At 45.7% G+C, this 12,237-nt stretch overlaps 2 protein-coding genes across 2 annotated transcripts in view; both read left to right on the top strand.

Annotated features, from left to right (window-relative positions):
- Positions 1-2,384, top strand: part of LOC115246328 (hemicentin-2-like) — a 129,584-nt gene extending 127,200 nt beyond the window's left edge. The window contains exon 3 of the mRNA XM_029825062.1: positions 1,468-2,384. Within this exon, the coding sequence (XP_029680922.1) occupies positions 1,468-2,384 (917 nt within the window). The remainder of the gene's footprint in view (positions 1-1,467) is intronic.
- Positions 2,385-2,395: 11 nt separating this feature from the next.
- LOC115246311 (hemicentin-2) lies at positions 2,396-7,215 on the top strand. The gene is made up of 6 exons (XM_029825027.1): positions 2,396-3,887; positions 4,321-5,549; positions 5,852-6,020; positions 6,152-6,330; positions 6,465-6,740; positions 7,037-7,215. The coding sequence occupies exons 1-6, from the start codon at positions 2,461-2,463 to the stop codon at positions 7,189-7,191; spliced, it is 3,435 nt and encodes a 1,144-aa protein (XP_029680887.1). The 5' UTR covers positions 2,396-2,460; the 3' UTR covers positions 7,192-7,215.
- The last annotated feature ends 5,022 nt before the right edge of the window (positions 7,216-12,237 follow it).

Raw genomic sequence — 12,237 nt, 5'->3', positions numbered from 1 at the left:
AAATAATGCAGAGCTCCTAAAAACGACATTTTCGAGATTTAAGTGCAACTCAGTCAATAATAAATATTATTTGAAGACATGTATTGGAAGGTTTTATCTAATTTTAGTAAGACAGACGAATTGTGAATTACATTATACGGTGAAACATATAAAGAAAATATAGTGGATTTTTTTAAAGAATGTATAAAGCTGTGATTTTTATCACACACACACATACACACGCTTCGATAAATAAATCGGATTAAAATATCATAAAATTTAAATCTTTTGCGCTATTATTATTAATATTGCAGTTACTTTTCAAAATACAAGATACGATTATATGTGTGTATATAAATAATATATACGTACAATTATTCGCAACATTTTTTATGCCACCACTTGTGATTGTTTTCATAGAAAAGAAACCTTTCGTTTGACCAAAAAAAAAAAAAAAAAAAAAAAAAAAAAAAAAAAAAAAAGAACAGAAACGATCTCGTTCATTGTTTGTTGTCGATGCAATGGTTACAATGGTGTTCCCCTTTACGGACATGTGCAGATATTAAAGCTGATCGTGTGCCATTGTACATAATGGAAAAATTAATACGAGTTATTTATTAGCACGTATAATTTTTTTTTTCTCAATTCTCTAGTCCGTTTCTCTTAAATGAACCTTTACGGCCGTCATCCTTCGCGCTTTAATTGGATAGCTCGCGACGAAAACACGAGCCAGGGGTAAACCAATTTCTCTCGCAGAATGCGAGGCCGTCCCGGATATTCTCTAACGGTACCGCCGTCGCCGCTGCCGTAAAGAGACAGGAATTCGCGCGGCAGCCGTAGCCGGGGCGACGAGCCGTTTTCGCGCGTTCATTATTTCGTAAATGCGAGAACATCCGACGCTTTTCGCGCCGTGTTATTCCCACCCACTTGCTTCAATCACGCTCGGAACGCACGGCGACAATCGGCATTGTCATCGCGCTGCGAAACGGTGCGCGCAGCTCGAGCGTTAATTGTGCAGAAAGGCGCGCGAATCCCGACGCCTGGAGTCGGCGAACCTAAAACTAGGTTGACACTCGACAGGTAATTTGTATCGCATTAACGCGCACCCGACGCAATACGCGCCGCGAATTTATTCTCCGTCTTAATGGAAAACGCGTGTATTATGCGCAAGGATATAAAGTACGCGCAGAGCGCGAAGTGAGACCGATCGATCCTTACCCATCGCTCTTGCGGTCGATTTGCTCATCGGGTCACCGGGTTATCGGGTTACCGTCACGCCGATCGATCGTTCGTTAACATCGTTACCGCGCGTCAAGCCATAATGTGGATAATTCGGAAAAAGATATTAAATGGCGATAGATTTTTCCTTTTTTTTTTTTTTTTTTTCTTTAATGGAGAAAACTCTCGTACTCGCTTTAAAGTATCCGTGAAAAGTTTTAGTTGACGATATTCAATTTTTAAACGTGTTTTTTTTTTCTTTCTTTTCAGCACCCATTCATGCACGCGTGGACGAAACGCAGATGGACACGCACGAGGGCTCGACGGTGCAGCTGCAGTGTCGATTTCCGCCGCCGCGAGAGAATGTTACGTGTTTCTGGCTGACTCACACGAACAACAATCTTGATAACGCGGCGATCGAGAACCGCTCGCTGTCGCCCAACTACAAGGTGTTTATGAATCTGGAGGAGGGCCGCTACGATCTGCAAATCAGAAACGTGTCCTATGAGCGCGACAATGGCAAGTACGAGTGCAGAGTGAAGGTCAGCAGCACCGGTACCGATCTTCACAGGAAGTACATTACCCTGACGGTGCTGAGGGCACCGGGTCCGCCGACGATATCGCCCGCCTCCGCACCGGCCACGGAGGGTCAGCGTCTCGAGCTGCAATGCAACACGTACGGTGGCAGTCCCGAGCCGGAAGTGAGATGGTACCGCGGCAACAGCACTATGCCACTGCACACGGGTAGAACGCTGATGGTGGAACCCACGCGGGAGGACGACCGAGCGATCTTTCGGTGCGTCGTGAGGAATCGGGCGATGCGCGAAGGCGAAATTTTGGACGCCTCGGTGACGCTCGACGTCAACTACTTCCCGCGCGTGACCGTCGGTCCGGAAAATCCGCTCAAGGTCGAGGTGAACGGCACCGCGACTCTCAAGTGCCACGTGGACTCGAAGCCGATGGTCAGCATGGTCCGCTGGTGGCGGGACGGCAGTTTCATCGCCACCAATTTTAAACACACGATATCTAAAGTGACGCTGCAGGATGTCGGCAGGTACACCTGCCAAGCGGACAACGGGCTCGGCAAGCGTACCGACGCTTCCCTGATCTTTTTTTTTTTTTTTTTTTTCTTTAATGGAGAAAACTCTCGTACTCGCTTTAAAGTATCCGTGAAAAGTTTTAGTTGACGATATTCAATTTTTAAACGTGTTTTTTTTTTCTTTCTTTTCAGCACCCATTCATGCACGCGTGGACGAAACGCAGATGGACACGCACGAGGGCTCGACGGTGCAGCTGCAGTGTCGATTTCCGCCGCCGCGAGAGAATGTTACGTGTTTCTGGCTGACTCACACGAACAACAATCTTGATAACGCGGCGATCGAGAACCGCTCGCTGTCGCCCAACTACAAGGTGTTTATGAATCTGGAGGAGGGCCGCTACGATCTGCAAATCAGAAACGTGTCCTATGAGCGCGACAATGGCAAGTACGAGTGCAGAGTGAAGGTCAGCAGCACCGGTACCGATCTTCACAGGAAGTACATTACCCTGACGGTGCTGAGGGCACCGGGTCCGCCGACGATATCGCCCGCCTCCGCACCGGCCACGGAGGGTCAGCGTCTCGAGCTGCAATGCAACACGTACGGTGGCAGTCCCGAGCCGGAAGTGAGATGGTACCGCGGCAACAGCACTATGCCACTGCACACGGGTAGAACGCTGATGGTGGAACCCACGCGGGAGGACGACCGAGCGATCTTTCGGTGCGTCGTGAGGAATCGGGCGATGCGCGAAGGCGAAATTTTGGACGCCTCGGTGACGCTCGACGTCAACTACTTCCCGCGCGTGACCGTCGGTCCGGAAAATCCGCTCAAGGTCGAGGTGAACGGCACCGCGACTCTCAAGTGCCACGTGGACTCGAAGCCGATGGTCAGCATGGTCCGCTGGTGGCGGGACGGCAGTTTCATCGCCACCAATTTTAAACACACGATATCTAAAGTGACGCTGCAGGATGTCGGCAGGTACACCTGCCAAGCGGACAACGGGCTCGGCAAGCGTACCGACGCTTCCCTGATCCTGGACGTGCTCTACCCGCCTACGGTGTCGATCGAGGGCGATACCTTTCGAGTGGCCGACGTCGAGGACAGCGTGACCATCCACTGCAACGTGACCGCCAATCCGACGCCGTCGGTGATCGAGTGGCTGCGAGATGGCCGGCCGGAATTCAGGCAGCCGGGCTCGATCCTGCGATTGACCCGGGTCACGGCGGAGCACGCCGGTAATTACACATGTCGCGCGGTGAACACGATTCATCCCACTGGCGGCGAACGCAGGAATCATTCGGCATTCGCCAGCGTCACCATTCGAGTGCGACACAAGCCCGGCCCGGCTAGAGTGACTCCGGACTCGCCGGTCGCCGTCGAGGGCTCCCGGGTGATACTCACGTGCATGGCCAGCCCGGCCGGATATCCCGAGCCGCAGTACAAGTGGTGGAAGGAGGGCGAGGGCGGCACGATCTTGATGCCGACGCCATCCGGCCCAAAGTATGAGATCGACTCGGTGCACCTCGGCAGCGAGGGCACATACAAGTGCCACGCGATCAACGAGATCGGCATTGGCGAAGCCGCGTCAGTAAACCTCACCGTTCACCAGCCGCCAAAGATACTCACCAAACTGCAACCTCATGTCACGAGAAAGTAAGTAGTAACTTTGTTAAACTTTTCTTTCTGATTACTGAAAGAATAGCCAAATTTCCATCTATAAAAAGAGACATATTCTAAATAGTCATTTATTTTTATTGGAAAATTGTTTTGTTAAAATTAATATTTTTAGAGACGTATAATTATAACATATTTTAAACGTGGCGCTATGGAAAATAACAAATATATTGCAAATATAATTAACTTTTTTGTAAGGTTGCATGATGTTTTCATCTATTTGAACTTTTAATTCTCCAGTTGTTTTGAAATGCGTTGGCGTAATTGTAAAAGTCTGCGGACTCTACGTTTGTTTTCTTCTACCCTTCTCTTCCCTAAGGTATGCGCCGCTGGGAGAATGAAACAGTTCTTTGCGGGTAGAACAAGATATATGGTCCGTTCTAATAATGTAACGTCTTCTTACTTATCGCAGAGTCGGCGAGTCGTCGTTCCAAGTATCCTGCGTAGCGCAGGGCAAGCCGCGGCCTAGCGTGCGCTGGTTGAAGGACGATCAAGAATTAACGGCCGACGAGAGGCTCTACAAAGTAATTACGACGGCGTCGGAGGGCCACGGTAGCGTAATAACCGTAAATTCTACGTTGAGCTTTTTGGGTCACGCTCGTCCGCAGACGGACGAAATCGTGGCGAGCGATCGCGGCAAGTACACCTGCGTCTTCATGAACGAGGTAAAGAAAGTCGAGTCCACGATGATGCTCAAGGTGGAGCACGAGCCGATAGTGCTCCATCAGCACGGCAAGGTGGCCTATAATCTCCGCGAGACCGCCGAGGTGGCCTGCAAGGTACAAGCGTGGCCGAAACCCGAGTTTCAGTGGAGCTTCGGCACCAACGCCGCGACTCTTCAGGGCTCCTCCAGCGACGGTCATTACGAGATCACCACTACAAGCGACAATTATGACGTGTACACATCCGTCCTGAGAATGACCAATATCCGCGAATCTGATTACGGCGATTATACCTGTCGCGCCGCCAATGCTCAAGGTAGCGTCATGTCTACCATCAGATTGCAACCGAAGGGAGCGCCGGAAAGACCAACTAATATCACTGCCATGGAAATCGGCCCCACGTACGTTGCGCTTTTGTGGCAATTGGGTTTCGACGGCGGTCTGCCTATCACGAAGTACTTTGTTTCGTACAGAAGAGTGGCCGGTGGTGACGAGATAGTAGCGCCGGATTGCGCACCTCCTCGCGGACCGGCCGGCCAATGGCTCGAGCTCGATTGCCGACGATCAAATCCATGTAACGTGACCAATCTAGAACAACACCAGACCTATACCTTCAAAGTGAAGGTCTATAACACTAAAAACCATTCCGATTACTCCGACGAGGTGACCGCTACTACGGCGGTGGCAAAGATACCTACTCCGCTGCGGGTGAACTTTGATCCGGAGAGTGGCACGCTCGCTATTAACGTAGGTGCCACGTGTCTGGCGTTGGTGGCGTCTATCGAGAAGTTCGATGGAGGCTCCGATAGTTCGTGGAGAATCGTTGATGAGTGGCCTCTCGAAGTTCTCGGGAGTGCACCTACTCAAAGGGAAGGAATATTGGACGATCCCGAAGCAGCTGATTCGGAACCTCGGCTTAGAGTTAGACTCTGTCTCAAAGCGGATCGGCAGAAGTGTGGCGAGTACACGGAAGCCGAAAGTAAGTTTATATTTGAAAGTAATGTGATTATGTAATGATTTAGAAAATTAGCTATAGTCAATTAAAATAATATTAAATATTTTGTACGTTTGCGGAACCAAGATCTTATCACGTTAGAATTTAATAAACACAAAATGTTTTATTGATAAAAAAATTTAATATTCTTAATGAATATTTTTTTCATTTATTATTTATGTCCTGTAACTTTAAAATAATGTGATGTTTTAACCAAATAATTTTAGCGATTGTACTTTTGTAACGATTTTCTTGAATTGAAGCAATTTTCTTATTCTTTCTCGCAGTTGGACCATCCTATATTGCGCAAGCCGGTGCTCTCGCAACGCCAACTTTAATCGCACTGATAGTAAGCGGAGCAGTTTTTCTACTCTTCGCAGCATTGCTGCTGCTGTTCTGCCGGTGCCGGCGAAAACACGCGACGAAGGCGAAAGATTACGAGATGGACTCGAACGCGTAAGTTTTCATCTCGGGCGAAACTATCTCTCGCTATGAACAAAGAATGCTTGACGTTAAGCTAAACGACGTGTTGCTTCGCATGACTTGAATAAAAGAAGGCAGCTCACATCTGTTCTTTATTTTTACAGCGTTCGCCCGAGTCTCGTGGCAGGTAACGGCCAACAAACGCAACCACCGCCGCCTTACTATGCCGAGAATAAAGCGCTAGAGCATAGCTTGGACCATGCCCTGGCTTTGGAAGACTCGAAAACTCCCGCTTACTCGCAATCGGGATATGGTTATCATCAACCTAATCATAACATTAATGGTAAACGTCACAGATATAAAGAAAAGGATTTTTCTCTTGGACGATTGCGTCGCGCGCTCGTTATATTTCGGTGAAAATTCTCGGGAAATACGTATAGAATACGCGTTATACGATCTTTTTCCGATTTTTCACAGGCGTGAATATGGGATATATGGATAATAGTTACTCAAATTCCAACAATGGCGGTTCCGTGAACTCGCAGGACTCCATATGGCAGATGAAATCCGCCGCGGCAAACGGCGTTAATCAGCCCTACGATCTTGCCGGATATGGCACTACGGAATCCGATTACCCTACGCATCCTCATTATCTTCCGCAACGGGAGAATTACAGAGAGAGCCATAATCTGAGCCGACAGCAGTTCTGTTCGGAGCCCTTTGCCACCGTCGTCAAGTCTCAGAAACACGTTGGTCAGTATTAGCTTTACTTACGATCGTTTCACGTGACTTTCCTCGTCCGGCGCTAGCTTCTAATGACAGTCCCTATATTACCGGTGTGCGTGTCGGGCTGCAGCGTTATAGATTATATCGTACGTTACATCGATCTTCCGCGGCTACGCTACATTGCTCGGCGATACCTTCTCTATTCTCGGAGAGGCTTGTTTCGAACCCTTCCGCTTCACCTTTCCATCGTCCCTTACCGCCAACTTCCGCGGTCTCGCAATTTCGCTCGTTTTCATATTAATCGTTCGCTCCATCTTCGACAGATTCACCTTACGATGTGTCGGGATTGCCGTATCAGGAGAATTACGATGAAGATGCGAAGCCGCCGCAACAGGTCAGTCTCTCATACGACGAGAGTCTGGAATCGGGCTACTCCACGCCGAACAGGCGTAGAATTATCAGGGAGATAATCGTTTGAGACCTGCCTACCGGCTCACGAGCCGGAAACACGCGTACCACTTGGCTATAGCAGCAGGCCCCCTGTCATACGGCGGTGACGCAGCATCACACACACCCGCACCTCTATCATCGTCACCGACATCGTCATCGTATGGAGATAGTACTTGAGAATCCTTCCGTATCGCCGTCGGCGAGGACACCCACCCCGCCGTCAATTGCGACGTCGGCCACAACAGCGACATCGCAATTGGGTCTTCCGATGTGTCCACCACACCATTTTCCGCAACGCGCGGCTTACGATACAGGTTTAGGACGTGGTTCATCATCACTGCCCGCGGAGGATTACTACGCGAGAAATCGGCACGGACTGACATCGTACGGCGAACTGGACGACACTGGCGTGCCAGCGCCGGTGACAGTCCGACGAGTCGACAAGTCTGGATTACTGGAGATCGCAGAGACGGATCCTGTGACATGTCCGCGTCCTTGCGTGCTCACTGGTGCGGAGGACGTCGCCGCACGCACCGTACCGTTACGGGTCGATCGTTCGGGGCTGTTAGAGGCGGTTCCCGAAGCTGTCGATCAGATGGAAGAGCACTATAACAATGGCAGTACAATGATGACGAAGATGCTCGATGAGGCCGCGTCTCTGCCACGAGGAGAAACGTTAAAAGTGGATGTTGACGTGAATCCTCGCGTGTTCGAGGGAGATTGCCTACTGGAACGGCCATCTTCCTTGGAGGGCCAAGCCTATCCGGACGAAGTCGACACGAAGGGCTGTACGGTGGATATCAAAGCGCTAACCGGAATTCGATTTGACGCTTCCAAAGCCACGGAGAGGCTATCGCACTTGCCGTTCTCACCCGGTCCTTCCCTGCGCCTTTCTTTTCGAAACGATTCTTTGAGGACATCACCTCTGACAGGCCGTTGCGCGGACTCGGCCCGATCGCGTAATCAGAAGTCTCCAGAATTTGCCGCGAAGTATACTTCCACTGCCAGGAAACTCGCCAACTCGTCGCAGAGTCCAATTACGCGAGAACGATTGCAAGTAAGATGTTCCAAGGACAACGACGATTTAGCTCAATCAATTGTCTTGGAAGAGCCAACGGTCGACACGAGCGAAACGCGCCGCGAATCGCTATTCGCGAAAGGAAACGCGGAGCAAGAGGACGATCCACCGGGAGAGGAGAGAGCCGAAGCGGAAGGATGCGAGCATACGACCGTCGAGAGTCTCGAAGAGGATGAGGTATCGTTCAAAGGGTCCAACAAACTTCTCGACAACGACAATGTCCAAACGCTCAGAGTGATTATTCTATCGGAACAATTGTGAAAGTGATTGTGTAAATCGAATGCAATAATTATAGACAATGATGTCGATATGCGCATATGCCGAGAATGAACAGATATCAATGATACGGTCCCCCGAGAGAAATTATCAACTGTCGACAATGAGGGCGATGTATCTTGCGCGAAACATCGCTCTTCCTTGTCTGTTTAATTTATCGACTTTTGCTAATAAGTCTGTATAATTCAAAAACTTTTTAAAGAAATTTTATTATTTGATATTTATGTATTTTTGTTGAATATTAATCACGTTACTCTGAGAACATACTTTGAGAAATCAAATATTGTCGTATAGATCGCTACATATAGCCTTGTTTAATTTTAAACCGCTCGAGACTGATTAAATATTATTATTATTAATGCTTTGAATCCGGCACTTGTATTAATATTTAACAATGTTATCGGTCTTGAAATAACTGCCATTCCGGATTCAATGGGTTAATATATTAATTAATCAGCCTGGACACTCGAGTCACAACGAAATTTTTCTATGCATTTGTCGTAATGTTACTCTGTTGAATTGACCAATGTGATGATATTACGCTCGTGTGATTTCATTGCATTTATTCGTATTTTCTGCATAATTGCGTTTTCTTCTATCGAGCGAATCTGAAGGGGACGTACGATCCTCGTGAGATGTGTGTTTACAAGCGATATTCACGTGTTACGGTGTTAAAATACTAGGACACTTCAATTTCCGGCCGTTCACGCGAGAAAAGATGCCGTACGTATAAACGGGAAGATATTTCAAGAATGGAAGAGGGACAGGTTGGTGAAGTCTCTCGAACCAATGGCGCGCAAAAGTTGTACGATTACGGTGACGATATACGGCATTCGATGCATTTTATACTTTTATATACGACTGTGGGTGACGCCGTCTCTTCGAATGACATGTGGTCGCGGTTTCTCGCGATCGAAGATATTATAACAAAAGACATCCGAGGGACATCTAAAAGAAAATGTGCCTTTGACATCTTTTGGACACTTGGATTGTCTGGATTACGTCACGAGGCAGATGATGTTTGAAATTATCGTCTCGGTCGTTTCAGCCCGACAGTCGTCTCAATTAAAAATTGTTCTCCGCGAAAAAAAAGAATACATCTCTAACTTATAAACACTATCTCTAGTACATACTTACAAAACCGGCGGCGTTAATCGCCTCGGTCGATATACATACATACATATATATATATATATATATATATATATATATATATATATATATATATATATATATATATATATATATATATATATATATATATATATATATATATATATATATATATATATATATATATATATATATATATATATATATATATATATATATATATATATATATATATATATATATATATATATATGTATGTATGTATATCGACCGAGGCGATTAACGCCGCCGGTTTTGTAAGTATGTACTAGAGATAGTGTTTATAAGTTAGAGATGTATTCTTTTTTTTCGCGGAGAACAATTTTTAATTGAGACGACTGTCGGGCTGAAACGACCGAGACGATAATTTCAAACATCATCTGCCTCGTGACGTAATCCAGACAATCCAAGTGTCCAAAAGATGTCAAAGGCACATTTTCTTTTAGATGTCCCTCGGATGTCTTTTGGATTATTGCATTGCACGGGAAGACGACGGGGCGCATTGAATATTCATCGCACATAGCTGTAAATATTTCCAAGTAAATTTCCCAAGGTACTTAACAACGGAAAAGAGTCTGCGATGTTGTTAGATGCGATACGCAAGTTTGTAATTGTATTCGCCGCTTGGCAGTCGCGAAGAAAGCATGCGATGAAAACTTGGGAAGAACCCAAAAACGAAAGCGACAACGAACTTCGCTGTTTCAGCCAGAATATATTTCGGACTAACGGTAGATATTAAATGTATAGACTTTTTTTTTTACGTTTGTGCGAATATTCTACGCGTCACTCCGTTTTATAGTTGTATGCGGCGTGTAGAGATTACGTACATTTTTTTGTTGAATTTTACTTCCTCTTTTCTCCCTCATTTTTCATTTTTTTTAAACTTTTGTATCGTCGATCGGACGCCGGCAAAGTGAGTCTTTCTTCGCTCGCGACAAACGTGAAAATATAATAGGACAGAGTACGAAGCTATAGATTGCCATGCTATATAATGCAATTTCACGAATACTTCGGTATAATAAATTGTAAAGCATCTGTTTGGATAAGAAATATTCATCCAAAGGCAAAAGCACTTTATATAATTACTCGTTATTTCATTTCGTACATACTTTCACGTTTGCGGGTGCAGAAACACTTTTGTCCGCACCGTCTGTTCGCACATCATTTGTTGATCTCATTTGCTCGTAATGCAATTTCGGAGACATCGTGATCGCATCTCGTTGCGATTGCACGTTCGGCCATTAGTCTCGTGTACCACGACGTATAGGCGCAATTAGGAACACAAATACTTTAAGTGTATTCCACCGAAACGATGTCGTGTTGCACGTATATACAACGCGATCGTAACGAGTCTTGTTGGACGTAATATAATCTTCGCTGATTACTTTGCTAATGAAATAGCAGTGTATTTATCAAGCATGATGTCGGTCAAGTTATTTACTGTGTTGGCCCAACAGGCATTTTTATTATTTCTTTTTCCGCTTTTTGTGCCTATCTTTCTTTCTTTTTCTCTCTTTGATGCATCTTTTACTAAAGCGAATTCGTTTTATTAACGCTAATACACTGTCCAATATTGAAATATTTTCCATTTTATATGCAAAAATGTTTTATCTCTTGCACACGCTCGGTCTTTTTACATGGAATCGCATTTTACCAATTACATATACCATCTCTTTTTTTCTACTTCATCTTTCGCTTATTCTCGGTTTATCTGATTTGGTTGTGTATTCATTATTGTGTCTCTCTTATTTATTAGACTTACATATGTATCCCGTATACTCTCGCACTATATTACATTTTTCTATCGATGACGCTAACGCGCTTTTTAGCGCAAGGTAATTCATTGATGACCGATTTACGGAAACAAATGATGAGAATCTCCTACTTCCATGTCTTTCATAGAGCGAAAGTTGAGCGTTAACGTTATAAACGTTACACGTGTACTGCGTCTTGAAACCGCCGATATTCGGAATCAACAATGAGAGTCTACGTAATCACTTAAGGGGACACGAATACACCCATGTACAGTTGTATTCCTGTGAGTCGGACAACGTAAATTTTCTAGCCGCCAGATACGAGAGGAGAAGGGCAGTTCACAGAAAGGTAAACGCGGAGGCGGGACAGGCGAAAAGAATGGAGAAAAATGTAGTCGACATATTTTTGCACACAACGAAATCGTAGAGGATACTACATGTACGTTAAACACGCGTATATATATATACTATGTAGGGTTAATAAATTTCAAGAACGCCAACAAGACCGTGTTCGATCGATTTTCGCTACCTTACGCGCGAAGAGAATGAGAATTACGCTGCGGTTTTGTACATAATACATAGCGAAGAGAAAGATAAAACGAGAGAGAAAGAATATATATATATATATATAAATATATGTGTGTATGTTTGAATGTACGGATAATGTATGCCATGGGAAAAAAGGAAAATGTTATGTTTTAAGGAAATAATTGTAAACGAAGACGAGCAGCTAAGTTGTAGAATTTCCTCGAGTAACGTCGCTCGCCGAAGTAGGTGTAAATACAAGAATGTACGTTTCTCTAAACCTATATAT

This window comes from Formica exsecta, unplaced genomic scaffold (genome assembly GCF_003651465.1).
Source record: "Formica exsecta isolate Colony F162 unplaced genomic scaffold, ASM365146v1 scaffold1473, whole genome shotgun sequence".
NCBI lineage: Eukaryota > Metazoa > Arthropoda > Insecta > Hymenoptera > Formicidae > Formica > Formica exsecta.
The sequence above is the reverse complement of the archived record's forward strand: the minus strand, read 5'-3'. Positions and strand labels throughout refer to the sequence as shown.

Coding starts and splice junctions, on each gene's coding strand:
- LOC115246311 (XM_029825027.1), top strand. CDS start 2,461: ATGGACACGCACGAGGGCTCGACGGTGCAGCTGCAGTGTCGATTTCCG. Junction 5,550..5,851: donor CGAGTACACGGAAGCCGAAA/GTAAGTTTATAT, acceptor TCTTTCTCGCAG/TTGGACCATCCTATATTGCG. Junction 6,021..6,151: donor TACGAGATGGACTCGAACGC/GTAAGTTTTCAT, acceptor TTATTTTTACAG/CGTTCGCCCGAGTCTCGTGG.